The sequence below is a fragment of the Hemicordylus capensis genome, chromosome 1 (genome assembly GCF_027244095.1).
Source record: "Hemicordylus capensis ecotype Gifberg chromosome 1, rHemCap1.1.pri, whole genome shotgun sequence".
Taxonomy (NCBI): Eukaryota; Metazoa; Chordata; class Lepidosauria; order Squamata; family Cordylidae; genus Hemicordylus; species Hemicordylus capensis.
In genome coordinates this window covers 169491027-169509605 of record NC_069657.1, presented here as the reverse complement: position 1 = coordinate 169509605, position 18579 = coordinate 169491027, and the positions used below count along the sequence as shown (strand labels likewise).

General features: G+C 42.4%; 1 protein-coding gene across 4 annotated transcripts in view; it reads left to right on the top strand.

The window, feature by feature from the left end:
* Positions 1-18579, top strand: part of TMEM163 (transmembrane protein 163) — a 141004-nt gene that overhangs the window by 87870 nt on the left and 34555 nt on the right. For all 4 annotated transcript variants that reach the window (XM_053253701.1, XM_053253684.1, XM_053253695.1 and 1 more), the window contains one exon: positions 9466-9562. In XM_053253701.1, coding sequence (XP_053109676.1) covers positions 9466-9562 — 97 coding nt within the window. The remainder of the gene's footprint in view (positions 1-9465; positions 9563-18579) is intronic.

Below are 18579 nucleotides of genomic sequence, written 5' to 3'. Positions count from 1 at the left end.
GCTACACTTGTATGACTTGTTTTTTTAGTGTTATGGTTTTTACCGTTTGACTGATTTTAAGGTTTTAAATGTGATTTTTATGGTGTTTTATTGTATTTTAACTTTTGCAAACTGCTTTGGGATGCCTTATGAAGGGCAGTATAAAATTGAACAATAAAATCTATATATTTAATTCGCTTAGCCGGCATACATGCCCAGGATTTGGCGGCAGAACTCTCGCGACAGGTTGCGAGAGTTCCGCCACCAAAAGGGTGAGAGGCCTGCCTGTGGAGTGGGAGGTGGTGCCGGCAGCAGGAGTCAGGACGGCCAGAGTAGGCGCCGGCGAGAGGGGTGAGTGGGAAACAGGCAACGGCGCAAAGCCCCAGCTCCTGTTGGAGGCCGGAGTGGGAGGGAAACGGGTGGTGGGACTTTGCCGCCTGGGAGAAGGTTCCCTATTTGCCACCCACTGAGGTAAGATGCACAGTGTGGGGGCGGGGAGGAGGAGAGGAACGGAAGGGGATGGAGGACAAGAGAGAGGGGAGCAGGAGAGAGGGCAAGAGAGTGTGGGGCAGGAGGGGGAGGGGGCAAGAGAGGGAGGGGGCAAGAGAGAGGGAGAAGGAGGGAGGGCAAGAGAGTGTGGGGCAGGAGGGGGAGGGGGCAAGAGAGGGCAGGGAGCAAGAGAGGGGAGAGGGCAGGGGAGGGAGGGCAAGAGAGTGTGGGGCAGGAGGGAAGGGGATGGAGGGCAAGAAAGTTGGGCAGGAGGGAAGGGGAGAGAGGGCAAGAGTGGGGCAGGAGGAAGGGGGAAGGAGGGCAAGAGAGTGGGCAGGAGGAAGGGCAAGAGAAAGTGGGGCAGGAGGGAGGGGAAGGGAGGGCAAGAGAGTGTGGTGCAGGAGGGAGCAGCTGGCCCCAAAGAGCGCACAGATGCTCTGTGCGAGTAGGCTAGTATAAATTAAATATTTTAAAATGGACAGATTGGGAAACCCATGTAAGGGTGGTAATAGCAGTATTTAAACTTACAAACGCTGTTACGGAGGGTTTAATAAAATTTGGTTCCATTTTAATGGTACACACTAACCTCTGGATTCTTACAAACTGTTTTATCTTGGAAAAGAAATTTCATGTTAGATAGCCTGTGTCATTTCACTGTTTGGGAATCTGAATAGTGCTGCAGTTGAAATTAACCGAGTATGGTTTGATTGCAAACAGGACTGTTCCAGTTTTCTCAGCCTTGATGATCTGAAATTCTCCATTACCTTCCATATAGTTCAGTATAGAATTAGTGACTACCAGGAGTCTAGTCTGCTGTAAGAGCAGAATTCTTTCTACAGATAACTCCTATTACATAGGCTGCTATTAGAGTAAAAGTTGAAGAATTATTATCTTGGTGCTTGGAACTTCTGAATGACCAAATACTTTGGTTACCATTCTGCAGTATTGGCTGAAAAAAAGGCCAGCTCTCAGGCGTTGTAATTGGGGAAATGTTTAGGAGCCTGTAAATAAAGAATTTCTATACTGGATATGCTTCGCTAAAAATATGACTGTGATTAATTTTGCTTGACATAATTAAAAATGTTTCATGTTTAATGGACATCAAGTTGCTCAAGATAAATGTAAAAATCTACTGATAACTACTGGTGATGTGGCAGTGTTGGAGGACATTTGACACATTTGATATGCAGATTTTTTAGTTCTACCTCAGGTTTGGATTAGGATGTATAAGAATAAAGATTAGCCCTATTCAGACTGAATAGGGCTGTACAAATGTACAGATGTTGGTACACTTGTACTTATTTTTGTGTGACAGTAGTTGTGTTCTTTTAAAAGTGAACCTGGGTATAGGTCTCTCAAATGCATGGTACAGATCGCAAGTGTAATGCTCTACCTGCATTCAACATAGTGTGAATAGCTATATCTGTGTACAAATTTGTATCTTTACAAACTGTACAATCATATGAGTGTTGAGCATAATAGGGCGTACGTGTGACAGATTTCCTTGGTTGACATTCAGAATAAAGCTGCGTTGGTGCTGCAGGGATGAGTCATTTTCAGCTAGCTGTTATTCCCTTTGAAGTCCACTGTGCCTTTCCAAAAATATGCCCCCAATGGTTGCATGACACTCAAAGACATATTTTTGGGAGACCCGTGGGCTTCAGAGGGAAGGAGAGAGAGAGAGATAAAAGTCTCCTCTATTTCGTAAGTAAGTAAAACAATGCCTGTGAGCACTAGTCTGCATGTCAGCCCCCAGATATTACAGAATTAACAAATGTTTTTTATGTCTAAATCATCCCTAACAAAGGAAGCGGGTCTAATGTGCAGTGCTACTTATAAAAAAAAACTGACCTACTGTTTCGAGCTGCTCCTCAAATGATATTAACCAATTATCTAGACCCCTATCAGACTGGCTTTTGGGTGGGCTATGGAGTGGAGACTGCCTTGGTCGGCCTGACAGATGATCTGCAATTGGGAATTGACAGAGGAAGTGTGACTCTGTTGGTCCTTTTGGACCTCTTGACAGCTTTTGATACTATCGACCATGGTATCCTTCTGGAGTGTCTGAGGGGTTTGGGAAAGGGGGGGGGCACTGCTCTGCAGTGGTTCCGCTCCTATCTTTCGGGCAGATTCCAGATGGTGTCCCTCAGGGACTGTTTTTCTTCAAAAACTGAACATTCATATGGTGTCCGTCAGGGTTCCGTATTGTCTCCGATGTTGTTTAATATCTACATGAAACCACTGGGAGAGATCATCAGGAGATTTGGTGCAGGGTGATATCAGTATGCTGAAGACCCCCAAATCTATTTCTCCATGTCTACTTCATTGGGAGAAGGCATAACCTCCCTAAATGCCTGCCTGGAGGCGGTGATGGGCTGTATGAGGGATAACAAACGGAGACTGAATGCAGATAAGATGGAGATACTTATTGTGCGGGGTCAAAACTTGGGAGATGATTTTGATCTGCTTGTTCTGGATGGGGTTACACTTCCCCAGAAGGAACAGGTGCTCAGTCTGGGGATGCTTCTGGATCTGGGCCTCGCCCTGGTTTCCCAGGTTGAGGCGGTGGCCAGAGGCGTCTTTTATCAGCTTTGGCTGATGCGCCAGCTGTGTCCGTTTCTTGAGATGAACAACCTCAGCACAGTGGTACATATGCTTGTAATCTCCAGACTGGACTACTGCAATGCGCTCTATGTGGGGCTGCCTTTATATGTAGTCCAGAAACTACAGCTGATTCAGAATGTGGCAGCCAGGTTGGTCTCGGGGTCATCTCGGAGAGACCATATTATTTCTGTATTGAAAGAGCGACACTGGCTGCTGATAAGTTTCTGGGCAAAATACAAGGTGCTGGTTATAACCTATAAATTCATAAATGGCTTGGACCCTGGGTATTTAAGAGAACGTCTTCATCGGCATGAACCCCACCGCCTATTGAGATCATCAGGAGAGGAGCAGCTGCCACCAGCTTGTCTGGTGGCTACTCGGGGACGGGCCTTCTCAGTTGCTGCCCCGATGCTTTGTAACATGCTCCTTGCTGAAATAAAAGCTTCCCCATCTCTGACAATTTTAAAAAAATCCTTAAAGACACATTTTAATTTGTCTTTAAAATTAAAGGCTTTTAATTAAATACTTTAAATACAGGCCTTTAATTAAATACCATTTTAATAGTTTTAAATTTATTTTAAAAGATTATTTTAAGTTTTTAAATTCTTATAATGTTTTAACTTTTTCTTGTCACTTATTTTAACCAATGTTTTAATTTGTCCTTTTAAAAAGACTAACATTTTAACTTTTTCTTTTTGTTGTGAACTGCCCAGAGATGTAAATTTTGGGCGGTATAAATATATGTTAAATAAATAATGGAACTCCCCAAGACACATAGGATCTGTAAAGCTATAGGCATAATCAGACAGGACTTTAAAGAATCTAATGGCATCAGTTAAGAGGTAGATCGAGAGAAGGTTGATTTTTTCTTATTTTTGTTCATAGTTAGGACTGCATAGCTTCCAATATACAATTAATTTAACTTGCAGAATTGTGTGCGTAGCACTTTCTGAATGAATTTGGTTTTGCTTAGCAGACTGCGCTAATGCTCTCTTGCAGTTGTCGCAAAGTAGGTGAGTAACTATTGGTAGATAGTAATTGGCATGCTTCCATTTTATTTAGATTGGAAGTCTGAGATATTAGACATAAAATTAAAGCTGGGATATAAAAGTGCTTACATTGTAAAATGTAAGTTAAATTTTCTCTTATATTTTTGTGCATACAGTTTTTAATTTTTGACAGGTTTTTGTTTGCAGATTGGTTTGGAACAATGTAGCATCCTGTAAAATATTCCCACTGCAGTGCAGAAAGAAATCAGTGCACTCAGAAGAGAGAGATGTGCTTCAACCATTAAGATATTCTACCATAGGTATAAAAGCTATGAATTTTTCATGACTGCAGAAATTCACGGCCAGCGCATTATTTTTTTTAAAAATGCTGCCCCAGCTGAATGTGATGAATGAATGCTGAGTCATCCAAGTGAGGATAGGATATGTCTCGTTGTTACTATTTCACCCTGTCTGAGGTGAATGTATTCCACTAAATAAAAATGGATATGCATTTTCTGTAGTAGCAGTCATAGTATTGGTGTGGTTTAATTGCCTGCCTTCTGTAGTTCCAAAACCCACACTTCCCTTTTAGCTATTATTTCCTTCCTTTTTTATATCCAACTAAACCATTTCATGTAGAAATAAGCCCCCTTCAGATGTTTGTTTTAAAAATCCTGTTCACATTTACATGTGCTAACAGTGACTTGGCATTTCCGCTTACCACTACTCTCGTCATGCTCCTCACAAAAAATGGCAGTGTTTGTCTGCAAAGGGAAGCTCCCCAACCATGGTGGCAAGTGCTTCCATGACTTGTAGTTTGGATCACCCCAGGCTGCTGATCACGGAAACACATTGCAATCATGGTTGGAGAATTTCTCTTTGCAGACAAATGCTACCGTTTCCATGAGTCGTGTGATGAGGGAAGTGAGTGACATGCTGGAGCAGGCAGGTGAAGAATGGGAAATTCGCTATGGTGATTCCAGTTCCCATGATGGATGAATTATCAGGCTGGCTTACAGCTGATCTATAAGGAATGTAGTTGAGGAAACACTTTTCTGTCTTTCCCTAGGGTGTAATTTCTTTTGGCTAAAGACTGCTGATGTCAGAGAAAACTGGAGTTTCTAGCTCCTGCAGGAGCATGGGGATACTGAACAGCAGTATATCAAACCTTTAAAGTTGCTAGTGAGGGCATCAGAATCAGAAAACATCTGGCTCACAGTGTGAATTTGCTGATTTCACAGTATGCAAATGTGTTTTGAGGCGAGGCCATTTGTTCCTGAAAATAGTACTCTGCTTGCAGTTTAAGCTATTACGACAAGCTTATGTGTCAGTTTTGTGACTGCATGGTCTCGTAATGGGCACTGCAAAGGCAGGGTATGCATCATGTAAAAGCTCTCTTTAGAGTAGCAAATCGAATGAGACCAGATGCTGGGCAAACACAAATCTCCAACTGTTTTGGGTGGAAGGAGGCAGCTTTGCCTCATGAACAACATACCAAGCAACCAATTTATGGTTGTACCAATTCTAATCTTTGAACAGTGTGCTTCACTCTCTCCCATGTGTCTCACCCTTCTAGAAACCCACATGATCATGTACTAGCAGCAGGCCCCACTTACACCTGGGGGGTACTGGGCAGATATTGCAGGAGCTGCACCATGGCAGCAGGTTCTTCTTGGACAGTAAACGCCCATGATATGGCTTGCAACATGCGATAGAGTTTATGCTTGAGGAATATGATGCTGTTATCTCTCTGCACTCCTATGATTTGCATTAGATAATATTTTTATTACAGTCTGCATCTAGGGCACAGTAATAAAAGAACCTGAGCATATCTGTTATTACTATGTAGTGTGTAATCGTCAGGACATCACTTCAGGTTGGAGGTTGGGTTTTTGCTGGGTGAAAATAACTGACTGTGGTGTCAGTTTTGTTTATGATGTGCTGATTTATTCAGTTGGTAATCAGTGGTGAATGACTGGTCTGAGGAGAGGGAGGCTAGTAAATGAGAGTATGTCATTGTGAGGGAAAAATTTGGTTGTGAGGGAAGGAGGCACTTGATACTGCAAAGTACCTAATTGACCTGTGCCATACAAGATTTCTAGTTGTGTATGGTTTAATGCTAGTTTGGCATGCATTACCAGGACTTGGCTGCATGAATCAGGAGGAACTATTTGGTTTAGGTGTTTCTATAGGGACTTAGTGCAACAGGAGCCTGTATCGAGAGGTTGGTGAAGTGGTGGAATGTTGCAAAGGATGCTTTTTGGTATAGTAGGGCTTCTTTGACCATTGTGACTGGGGTGATAGAGATTGTAGTACAACATCTGGGGACCCAGTTCTGGGGTCTGAGAACTCCTTTCATATAGAATAATATCTTGGCCCTCTTTATTTGTGGGGGTTCCATTCTTGCCAGTAAGCATGAATATGGAAATGGCGAATAAAGAAACCTTACCCCTATGAGAATCCAGGGGTTAGGTTTCTCATGTGTAAAAAAGGGGCCAAAAAAGCAGGGGAACAGAAATAAGAGGAAGAAAGCACATTACCATGTTCTCCAGCAAGGCCCCCTAAAACCCCAAATTCATTCAAAATTTTATGAGTATTTTCCTCCCAATTTTTTAAAAAGAGCCACAAAATGGTGACTGGGAATGACACTGGAAGTCATTTCTGGCTACTTGGGAACTGCAGATAGGCAAAATTCGCCTATATTTCCTGCTGCAGATAAAGAAAAAAACCATCCGTGAATACAGGAAACCATGATCTGTGAAACTGCGGATAAAAAAGGTCTCCTTTTAAAGCTTTGTTTGACTCCCCAATTGCCCTGTGGATTAAAGGGGACAATATCACCATAATGGACAACTTTACATTGGATGTTGGCACTTGCAGGACGTCAGATATTCAGTATCAGTGGAGCCGTGTTATCTGTAACCTTCCTCTGCTGTCAACAGTGAGAAGTGTGACTTGCAATCTTGTTTGATTGATTGCCAAGCCAGTCTTCTTGTAGATCAACTACTCATAACTTTAGCACCTTGAGTTCATTAGCATGTGCACTCTATGTTCAGGCACTTTGTCTCCGTTTCTGAATCGGCTGTGCCAAAAATGCCGTCAGTATGTCATGACTAAGTTTTAAACTTGGCAGAACTTTGTTGACTCTTCTGGGGCCTCTTTAATGGGTTTGAGGCGAATTTTGTGTGTTCTTCCAAGCCACCATATTAGCTGATGTCTACAGGGTAAAAATAGCAGCACACAGCAGTGCTAATTATAACAGCCTCAGACGGTGATCCTGATAGGTGACAAGATGCTGCATGCTAGATGAGAAATGCTGCTTCTTTATTTCTTGTAATAAAGAAAACACATGCTGGTTACAGAGTGAATAATACAGCATCATTTATCTGAATAGTCTGGGGGATGTTCATAACTAGGGACGTGTACGAACTGAGGTTTGGGCACAGGCTTAGCACTGAAACAGTTCAGAAAGATCCGAACCTGTTCAGGGCCGCGGGGAGCAGAAGCTGAGAGAGAGAGAAGATGCAGCTTGGCCCAAGCACGCATGGCACCAGCATGCACATGCCATCTGCACGTGCACCGTTTGTTTGGTCAGCTTAGTGTTGCTGATGATGCAAATAGTACCCACACATGCATGGATGCCAAGCGTATGCTGGCTCTGTGAGAGGGGTTGTTGGGCCAAGTGCCACTGCAGCAGGAAGCTGTATGTGGTGGCAGAGAGCAGGTAAGGACCTGCTCTCCTTTAAAAAAATAAACTAATAGTAGTAATATCCTGCCCCCCTCCTCGTGGTGCTGAACCTGTACATAAACCTTAGTTTGTGCACATCCTTATTCATAACGTTTGGGTAACCAGTTTTGTTTACATAGGGTTATTTGTCATAGGACTACCTAAAGTGACTTCTACTAGCAGTTAATCTGGGATAGATTAGGTTTCCACAACACAGGCTCAGATTCTATTTTATGCCCCAATCCAGAATATGACGCTGGAATATGAAAAATGTTGCTGGTTTGCAAAAGGCTTAATTCTATGAAATCACTATATACTTCCACATGCTGAAAAATATGAAAACTTTTATTTATAATAGGAATTATTTAGCACCACCACCATCTCATCATCACTTTCTAATCACTTACAAAGAATTAAAAAATTGCATGGGCCCTGCATGCAGCATTGCAGTCTAATAGAAACAAGACTAGGTTTTTTCCAAGTACTTTGATGTAAGAAATCAGGAAGTCATCTTAAATTCAGAGTCTTCTATTCAGGTAAATATGGGTACAAAAGGAAACAGAATGAAAGAGGGAAGACTAAAACAAGCTACTTCAGGTACCAACACTTGCAAGTTTCATGATGATAAGATTTGATGGCCATCGAGGAAAGAGTTCTGGGAGAGGAGGACCATATGGCAATTGGTCCCAGATGAACCATTGAATGAGCTATGTTGTCGCCCCTCTTCCTCTGCTGCAGCCAGGCGGAACGGCAGACTCACACACGTTTCCTTTTTAGATTTTGTTCTCTGAGGTACACAGGGCTTTTTAAGTCGTTTAGCTCGCATCTTCTCCGAAATGGAGGGTGTGTGTTCAGATATTGGGCAGATTTACCCTGAAGTCCCTGAAAGCTATCAGGGAGCACTTCACACAATATCCAGATTTTTCACTGTGCGTTAAAGTGTAGCCCGATTTATATCTAGGGTTTAAAAAAAATCCATTTTTGGCATTGGTTTTTGGGGACAACTTTGAGTTTGCCATAAAGCCTTGCAGAAAACTCAAGGTAAAGCCTGCTGGGTAAAGAACTCCCTGAATGCACACAGACCTAGGTAGCTTACAGGTAGGTCCCAGGTTTAAACCATTATCCTTCTGGTTAAAACCTGGAGTTCCAGGCGGTAATTGTGCTTCAAAGTAAAGTGTTGATTTTGACTCCTGGCGCCCACAGAGCCCTATGGTTTTCTTTGGTAGAATACAGGAAGGGTTTACCATTGCCTCCACCCGTGCAGTATGAAATGATGCCTTTCAGCATCTTCCTGTATCGCTGCTGCCTGATGTAGGTGTTTCCCATAATCTGGGAAACATACCAGTGGGGATTCGAGCCGGCAACCTTCTGCTTGTTAGTCAAGCATTTCCCTGCTGTGCCACAACATAAGGATCTGAGGGGAACAGTCATCTGTGAGTGATGCTGTAGCAATTTTCTGCACTGAGCAGGGAACCAAGGGACCCCAAGGTTTCTTTCAGTTCTTAGATTCTATTATTCTATATTCCACTTTCATTATTTTAGGCAAGTTAATCCTTTAGAAAATGTCATTCTGTAAACATTGTGTTCTGGGATCAGTCTGGGCAGACGGTTCTGCCATCAATCACAGCACATATAGTTTTAAATGATGATAATAAACTTTCTCTCTCTTGTTTACAGAGCCTGTGTCATCTTGGGTGTGATATTTCTTCTGTCTTCTCTATGTATAGTGATCAAAGCCATCCATGACCTTGCAACTAAATTGCTCCCAGAAGTGGTAAGACTGTTATTTCCTTAAACAAGCTAATAGTCAAATATTAGTGAGATGGTCTATAGGCAAATGTCTATGCCCTCTCATAATACAGTGGATCTCCTTGAAACGGGCACAGGCATGCTTAGGATGTATGTACGTTTTTCAACATTAGATAATACTTATCTGCTGAGTTTGACAGTCTCTTTGTAGAACTCAGATATAATTGTAGACAAAATCCACTCACCTTTAGCACTTGGAATTCCCACTGCAGTTTACATTTCAAACAATGGGCCTAGAAATGATCGCATACAGAATGCTTCTTTCTCCACTAGCATTGCTTCAGTTCCTTGAAGGGGTCACCTGGGCAGGGAAAGGAGACTCCTGCTCTCCTTCTCATGACCTAAACTTTCGGGAGAGGCATTGGAAGGATCCAAACTGCAGTGGCTCCTGCACTTATTAAGGTGGTCTCTCAAGCCCTTATTGTCTATTTCAGTCTTTCAGTTTGTCTGGGAGTCCTCTGTAAGCCTTCCCCACTCAATGGCATTTTGCTGTCTATAGATAGCAGGCTAAGGTAGCCATGATGACCACACTACTCTTGTTTTTGCATGTTGGTGTAAACTACTCAATCTGACGTTAGTTCCAGTTTCACAATAACTTGGTATCATTGTGGAAACTATTAAATGTTGGTCTTAGACATGTTGGGTGGGCTAGTAAAAGTGGCCAAACTGCTGACAAGTAGATTTGGGATAAGTATTGCTAGATCTTCTGAGGCAGCAAGTCTGGGATTTATTATAAAGTAATTTGATCAGCCTTACTGGGACTCCAATTATCTTAAAATATAGGTCACCAGTTTGTTTTAAATGTACAGCTCATTGCTAATGCTGGCAGTGTCTGGAATAACTCTCACAGGACTAGCTCTGTGAAACTGTTGCAACAAAGTGACCAAGAGCCTTAAAGTACAACACTTGATATAACCTTGTGTTTTATTAGACTGATATAAGCAATATACTTGTATTGGCGCTACTGCTCTAATGGATCCATGATCAGGTGTTTGGCATTGCACTGAGCATAAAATGGGAACACTCCATCTAATATTAAAATGGCCATGGATCCGCATAAAAAGATCCTGGTTGACAAGAGAATTGTTTGAGGCAAGGGGATATGCAAGGGTAATAAGAAAGGCAAGGGTGTTGATTACTTGTGCTCTCTTGCCTAGAATAGTTGGCTTCTGGCATTTGGTATCTTCTTCCCAATCTTGCCTCAGCACCTATAATGGGAAGGTTATTCTATCAGATATTCTTTTTTAAAAAAATTTAAGATTTTTATAAGTTTATTAAAATAATAAAAAGCAGAGTAAAACATAGTTACATCTCTTGAAATATAAGACAAAATAAAAACTATAAAGCAAATCAGAGATCAGGGAGAAAGAAGACAAAAAAATTTTATACTCTCCACTGGCCGAGGTTCAAGAATAATTACAGTAGATGTACCAAACAAACTACAAATAAAACCCTGATCTTGAAGATAAATGATGACCTTGTTGAATATTAAAGTTAATAAAAGGTTCCTAAACCAGCATAAATGACTCTCTAAAGGTATTACTCATATAAGCAGTGACTTTAGAAATAGAGGCATAGTCCCATAGTTTAAGAAACCAATAATCTAAAGATGGGATATTCGAAATACGCCAGTTAATAGCATAGAGAATCCTAGCAGCAGTAATCATATATAAAGATAACTCATTAAACTTAGTAGGAATATAGGGCCTAGTCATATTTAAAAGGAAAAGTTCTGGCAGAAAGAGGAATTTAATTTCCAAAATTTGCTCCATTTTTGGATGAATTTGCTTATTCTATCAGATATTCAACTGTCGTTTGTGAGCCTGGTTTAGATGGGGCCCATCAGCTGTTGACCACAGCAGGATAGGAATGGACACGTATATTTAGTATAATTGTATACAGGATTCAGAATTTTCGCTCTTTAACCATCTTTATAGGTTATCAGTGTTTAAGATTTAGTGTCTGAAAACGTATACACATTTCTTTTGTTCCTAAAATCTGGATCACAGTTTACTCTAGATAGAGAAAACACAAGATGGCTGGTATCCAGATTAAGATACTTTGTATTGCTACTCAGAAGTTACTCAGAAGGACTACTTAATTTTAGTAGGACTTCTATTGAGTTATTGAATTTGAGACTTTGTCAGTGTATGTACAATGTACAAAATTAAATCATTTTTGTAGGAAATCTAAAAAATGGGGAAATGTATTACACTGACACTACCTCTTATAATTTGTTGCAGTTTAAAAGCTGATTATACTAGTGCACTTTAATTATAATAAAAGGATCTTATACCATGTAAATCAACCCCAAACTTGGAAAATTGGCTTAGAAAAATGTCTGTGTGCACGCGCATGTTTTCACCCTACTTAAAGTTTTGAAATAGAAGTTTGTATGCAAAGTATGTTAAACATTGTTGGACCACCACAGCTTAATAATACACCATAGCTTAACTCTTTTTTACCTCCCCCACCACCAGTCCCTATAGCTACACTCCTTTCCATCCCCATCTCCCCATCTCATGCATCTCCATACACACACATTCTCTCTCTCTCTCCCTCTCCCTCTCTCTCTCTCCCTCTCACTACACTCCTTTCCATCCCCAAGCCACACATCTCCCTCTCTGCCCGCGCACGCACTTATTTTGTTTGTTTGTTTGTTTGATTTATATACCGCCCTTCCAAAATGGCTCAGGGCAGTTTACAATTAAAATTACACTTCCTCTAGCTACACTGCTTTCACTCCCTAGTTGGGGATCAATCTTGCTCTTTTAGTTCCCCGGTCCTCCCTGTGCCACTTCCTCCGTGGCTGCTGCTTTCTGTCCTTTTGCTGCTGCTGGGTCCTCCTCCTACCCTGAGTCCCCGCCCCTTCCCCCATCACCGTGTGGGCTCTTTCTGCAACAAGATCAAGGGAATACCTCCTCTGCTCAAAATGCACCCCCCAACTGTTTTTAGAAGCGAAAGAAAGCTGGTCATGACTCTGCTACATGTGGGCTCTGCTGTGGCGGATGGAGGAGGTATTCCCTCGATCTTGCGATGTGGGAAAGATGTCGGGGTGGGTGGGTCTTGGGACGGGAGCAGCAGCTGCATAGGCGGGGGGCAGTGGCGGTAAAAGGGAAGACTCAGGAGCAGCCGCCACAGAAGAAACAGCATTGGAAGGACCAGGCAGAGGAACATTTGTGGTGGCAAAAGAGCGGCGGGTGTGTGTGTGTGTGTGACTTCCCAGCAGCCGCGAGTGCAAGATTAACGTGAGCGGCTCTCTGTGATATCTGTGCAGGGGGTTGGACTTAGTTGTGTGTGCAGTCGCACTGCTTAGGAGGACTGTTTCTAACCCACAGTTTTTTGTTCCCATTGATTGCACATTGTATGACAGACCAGTTGCTCCTTGCATTAGACTAATTTTTGGAAGAGCGTAGTTTTTCCTTTCCTAACCCTGACATGCTTATTTCCACATGAGCTCTTTTGTCATGAAAGGTGAAGCCTTCGTTTTATTTCCTCCTCCTTTATGTGCTTTACTGTGTTCTGCTCCAGCAGCCCAAATCGGCTTTGGCAAAAGTCCAACCATTACTTCTGGCACTTGCAGGTTTTCCCTTTCCACACAATGCTTATGGAATTCGTAATCTGCCTCATAAAGCATCATTGTCTACACCTTTGAAAGTTCTTATTTCTTTGCTCATAGTCACTTTAATTGAATAAATGAATGAATGAATGAATAAATAAATAAATAAATAAATGGATTTTGATTTTAAGTAGAGTACCATTTTTGTCTGGATAAATCTGTTAATATTTCTTGGATACTTCATAAATATCTTAATATTGTCTGTTACCTTAATATCTCAATATAGTCTGCTACCCTAACTATTTACACAGACTCTCAGAGGCCTCTGATTTACTTGTGTAATGTCAAAACAATCCAATCCAATCCCTTCCATATGATCACTTGATATAGGGCTGCTCATCAGGAGATTAAGGAGAAGATGAAACAAAATGAGTTTCAAGTTCCTCTTGAAATGCATGTATCTTCTACCACTGATAGTTATGTGCTGGGTGTTAATGGTACATATCATTATATCTGTCAGTATAGCAAGGAGGAGGAAAGATGTTTTCACACAGATCACCAAATCTGCTTTGAATTGCAGCTATTTGACAATGGTATCTATCTGGCACTCCTTTCTTTTATGCATTCTATTATTTCCCCATCTTTTTTCCAAATTGCTGAGGGCAGTGTACACAGCATCTTCCATTTTATTTTGTTAGGTAGGATAGGCTGAGAGAATGTGACTGGTGCTGATTGGGCACTGGGTGAGTGATTACATCCAGTCCAGAGGTGTATAAGCTAACACACATATGACAAAGGAAGGAAGGAAAGTTTTCCTTCATTGCATTGGGAAAATTTAAAAAACCCAGGATAGTTTTCAGCCAGGACTGATTTTCAACTGCCTACCTAAAGCTACAGGATAATCATTATGAATAAATTGTGATATCAGGTAATAGCAATTAGAATGATGTTAGGTAATAGTGATTGTCCTACTGCCACCTGGGCTATAAATACTGAACGCTTTCCTGCACATTCAGTGTCATGAATATATCATGACGACATATCTTGTCATGGGCTGGGAGCACAGAAGTGGTCCCAGGGTTTATATAGATGATATGAATGTACATTGTGGGTAAACTAAACTCTTTTTAAGGGGCAAGTCCTTAAGTGCTCAAGTGCTCTACAGTCTGGGTCCAGGATACCTGAGTGAATATCTTATTCTGTATACCGTATATCTTCCTCTGTTTACCGGATCCCACCCCTCAGGACTTGATGTGACAAATGTTTTGGTGGTTCCTCTGTCTTTTAGGCTAGTGACCATGGCTAAAATAGGGATACTGGGCCCTCTGAAATTTTCTTTTTGTCACAGTTTGACAAATCTAGGAGGAACTTTCATCTTTGAACTGAACCTATATAGCATGTGATTGATGGCAGAAGCCAGATTGAAACTGAAGCACAAAGTTGTTCTTTTTAGGCATGTGTTCTGTGGCTAGTTGCAGCTTTTTTAAAAAACCAAATCTGCAGTTTGTTTGTTTGTTTGTTTAATACATTTGTATACCTCTCAAAACGCAAGCCTCTGGGTGGTTTACAACAAAACAATAAAAACAACAGATAAAAAGGTTAAAACATTACAACAATTTAAAATTTAAAATGTTAAAACTATGAAAAACACAATTAAAACAAAATCTAATTAAAAGCCTGGCTCAATAAATGCCCTTTTAAAAGTTGTAAGAGATGGGGAGGCTCTTAATTCAGCAGGAAGTGTGTTCCACAGCCTCGGGGCAGCAATGGAGGAGGACTGTCCCCGAGTAGCCACCAGACGAGCCGGTGGCAACTGCAGACAAACCTCTCCAGATGATATTAATGGACGGTGTGGCTCATAGCGAAGAAGGCGTTCTCTTAAATACCCAGGGCCCAAACTGTTTAGGACTTTGTAGGTTATAACCAAAACGTACTTTGCCTGGAAACTTATCAGCAACCAGTGTAGATCTTTTGAAACAGGAATGATATGGTCTCTCCGAGATGACGCGGAGACCAACCTGGCTGCTGCATTCTGGACTAACTGCAGTTTCCGGAGTACATACAAAGGCAGCCCCACAAAGAGTGCATTGTAGTAATTAGGTCTGGAGGTGACCAGCAGATGTACTACTGTTCTTGTTGGAAGTTAAGGACTTTGCGCTGTCTCGTCTCAGACAGTGGGGGGCAGACTAGTGAGTCAGAGGGCTAGAGGGTCAAGACATTGGTCATCCCTTCTCTACTGCTCTGACACTATCCCTTTGAAATGTAGATTGGTACTCTTAGGGATTAACTTCCTTCCTCTCTCTCTTTCCTACCTGCCCTTCTACCTTGCAACATGGCAAGCTTCTCTCCCTGCACCATGTGTGCAGAGAAGATGCAGAATCCATCTGCATCCAGCTAGATAGATAGATTAGAGATCCTAACTCCTCACTTTCCTATCTAGAATGAAGTTCCTTAATAAATGCCTTATATATTGATTTGAAACTATGAATTGGCTCCAAGTTACTTTACTCTCAGCATACACGTATGCCTAAGCAAATTCCACTCTGTTGTGCCTCTGTGCACTCTGCTATAATGAAAAAGGGATTCTCTCACCACGGAGAATATCCAACAGTTCTGAGGTAATTTATCTCAAGAAAAAGACGCAGCTGATGTCTCAGACAAAGCTGATAAAAGGCATTTCTGGCCACTGTGTCAACCTGGGACACCAGGGAGTGCTTTGTGTCCAGAAGCACCCACAGACTGCTTACCTGTTCCTTCTGGGGAAGTGTGACCCCATCCAGAACAGGCAGATCAAAATAATCTCCTGGCTTCCAACCCCGCACAGTAAATACCTCTAGCTTATTTGGATTATTTCTCATCCAGCCCATCACTGCCTCCAGGCAGGCATTTAGAGAGGCTATGCCATCTCACGATGATGTTGACATGGAGAAATAGATTTGGCTGTTATCAGCATACTGATAACACCCAGCACCAAATCTCCTGATGATTTCTCCCAGCATTTTCACGTAGATGTTAAACAATATCAGAGACAATATGGAGCCCTGAGGGACACCATACTGAAGTTCAGTTTTTGAAGAACAGCAGTCCCTGAGGGACACCATCTGGAATCTGCCCGAGAGGTAAGAGTGGAACTATTGCAAAACAGTGCCTACCACCCCCAACCCCCTCAGACTCTCCAGAAGGATACTATGGTAGATAGTATCGAAAGCTGCCGAGAGATCCAAAAGGACCAACAATCACACTCGCTCTGTCAATTCCCAATTGGAGATCATCCATCAGGCCGACCAAGGCAGTCTCCACCCCATAGCCCACCCAATAGCTAGTCTGAAATGGGTCTAGATAATCAATTTCATCCAAGACTTCCTGGAGTTGGAAGGCCACCACCCTTACAATTACCTTGCCCAACCACAGAAGGTTGGAGACAGGCCTATAGTTGCTCAACTCTAAGGAATCCAAGAGAGGCTTCTTAGAAGTGGTCTAATTAATGCCTCCTTAAGGCAAGAAGGCATCCTGCCCTCCCTCTGAGAAGCATTTATGATTTCTACTAGTCCTTCTGCAACAATCTCCCTGCCAGATAGTATTAGTTATGTCGGGCAAGGGTCAAGAGAACATGTGGTAGGCTGCATCACTCCAAGCAGCTTGTCCATATCCTTACAAGTCAGAAACAGAAACTGATCCAGCCTAACCACATAAGAGGAGTCGCTGGACATTGTAGTAATCGTGGGGTCTAAATCCAATTTGGCTGGAATACAAGAGATTTCATCCACAAAAAACTCATTAAACATGTCACAGCGGGTATTAGATGGTTCCAAATTCTGATTCAAGGGAGGAGGGGCACTTACTAGCCCTCTCACAACCATGAACAACAACAATTTTTCAGCCCATATTGCTGGATATGAACTTGCAGACACAATACTGTCTGAAAAGAATAGTTTCTTTGCCGCCTATATTGCCAGAACATAGATCTTCAAATGTGCTCAGTGTTGTAATCTGTTGGATTTGTGCTCCAGTCATCAACCTTGTTGCTTCAGCCCCCATAGTTCTTTCGTATACCAAGGGGCCAATTCTGAAGCAGGTCGGAGAGGATGCTTAGGAGCGATCATGTCTACTGCCCTGGTGAGTTTGCTGTTCCGATTCTCCACCAGGGCATCAACAGGATCATCAGCAGAGCCAACACTAAATTCCTCCAAGGCTTCTTGGAACCTTATTGTATCCAATAACCTTCTCAGGCAGACCATTCTAATGAGCCCCTCACCCCTGTGAAGGTGGGGTGTGACTAAGAGTCCAAACTTAACCAGATGGTGGTCCGTCCATGACAATGGGGAAATCACAGGAGTCCCCACCCACGGAACACCACTTGGATCAGAGTGAAAGACAAGATCAATCATGTGACCAGCAATGTGCATCGGTCCTGAGACCCTTTGGGATAGGCCCATAGTTGTCATGGCCGCTATGAATTCCTGAACTGCCCTAGACAAATTGGTCCCAAAGTGGACATTGAAGTACCCCAGCTCTACAAGGCTGGGGAACTCCAACGCCAAACCTGAGACCAAGTCTGTCAGCTCAGTTAGGGACTTGATCGGGCAGCGGGGTGATCGGTACACCAACAGAAGTCCCAGTCTATTCCTGGTCGCCAAACTTAGGTAAACTCATTCAATATGGTCAGACACTTCAACAGGGATCCTGGTCAGGGAGAGGCTATGCTTATAGCCACTTCCCCGCCCACGCCCCTGCCCCTGCTCCTCAACAGAGTACCCTGGAGGGAGAAGCTGGGAACATTCTGGGCCACAAGCCTCCCCCAACTAAGTCTCTGTGATACATACAAGGTCTGCCCCTTCATCCAGAATCAAATCATGGATGGTTTCTGACTTATTCTGGACAGACCTGGCACTGCAGAGGAGCAAGGTGAGTGTCTATGGGAGGTTGGCACTGCTCTCCAAGGTCAAAGAGCTGGCAGAGCAGCCAGAAGGGAAACAGCTAATAGATTTCTGACTTCCCTTTAATTTGCTCCTTCCCCATGGTATTGTTTTTTTAAAAAAAAAGTTATTTGTACCCCACTTTGAGAATTCCAATCTGAAAAGCAGGTTATATATTATCTAAATACTGGTTTATGTTTGTGCAAGCTCCTGACCCTTTCACTTCTGCACTTCAGCACCACAGTGTTCTGGACAGGCATCCACTTGCATCCCAACATGAAATAAGGGATTCAGAATGACACAACTCTACAATAGCATTGTTACTTTGGTTGTGTAGATAGTTTTTTAAAACATTCCCTCCAATTTCTGAAATTCTATAATTCCATTGAGTCTCTTCTTTCCTGCAGCAATTGGCTGATCCCACTATGTAATGGTTTACTGTTCACAAATGTTGTAATTCTAACTGCTGATGAGAGAAGGCTCAATCATATTATAATGTTAAAGTAC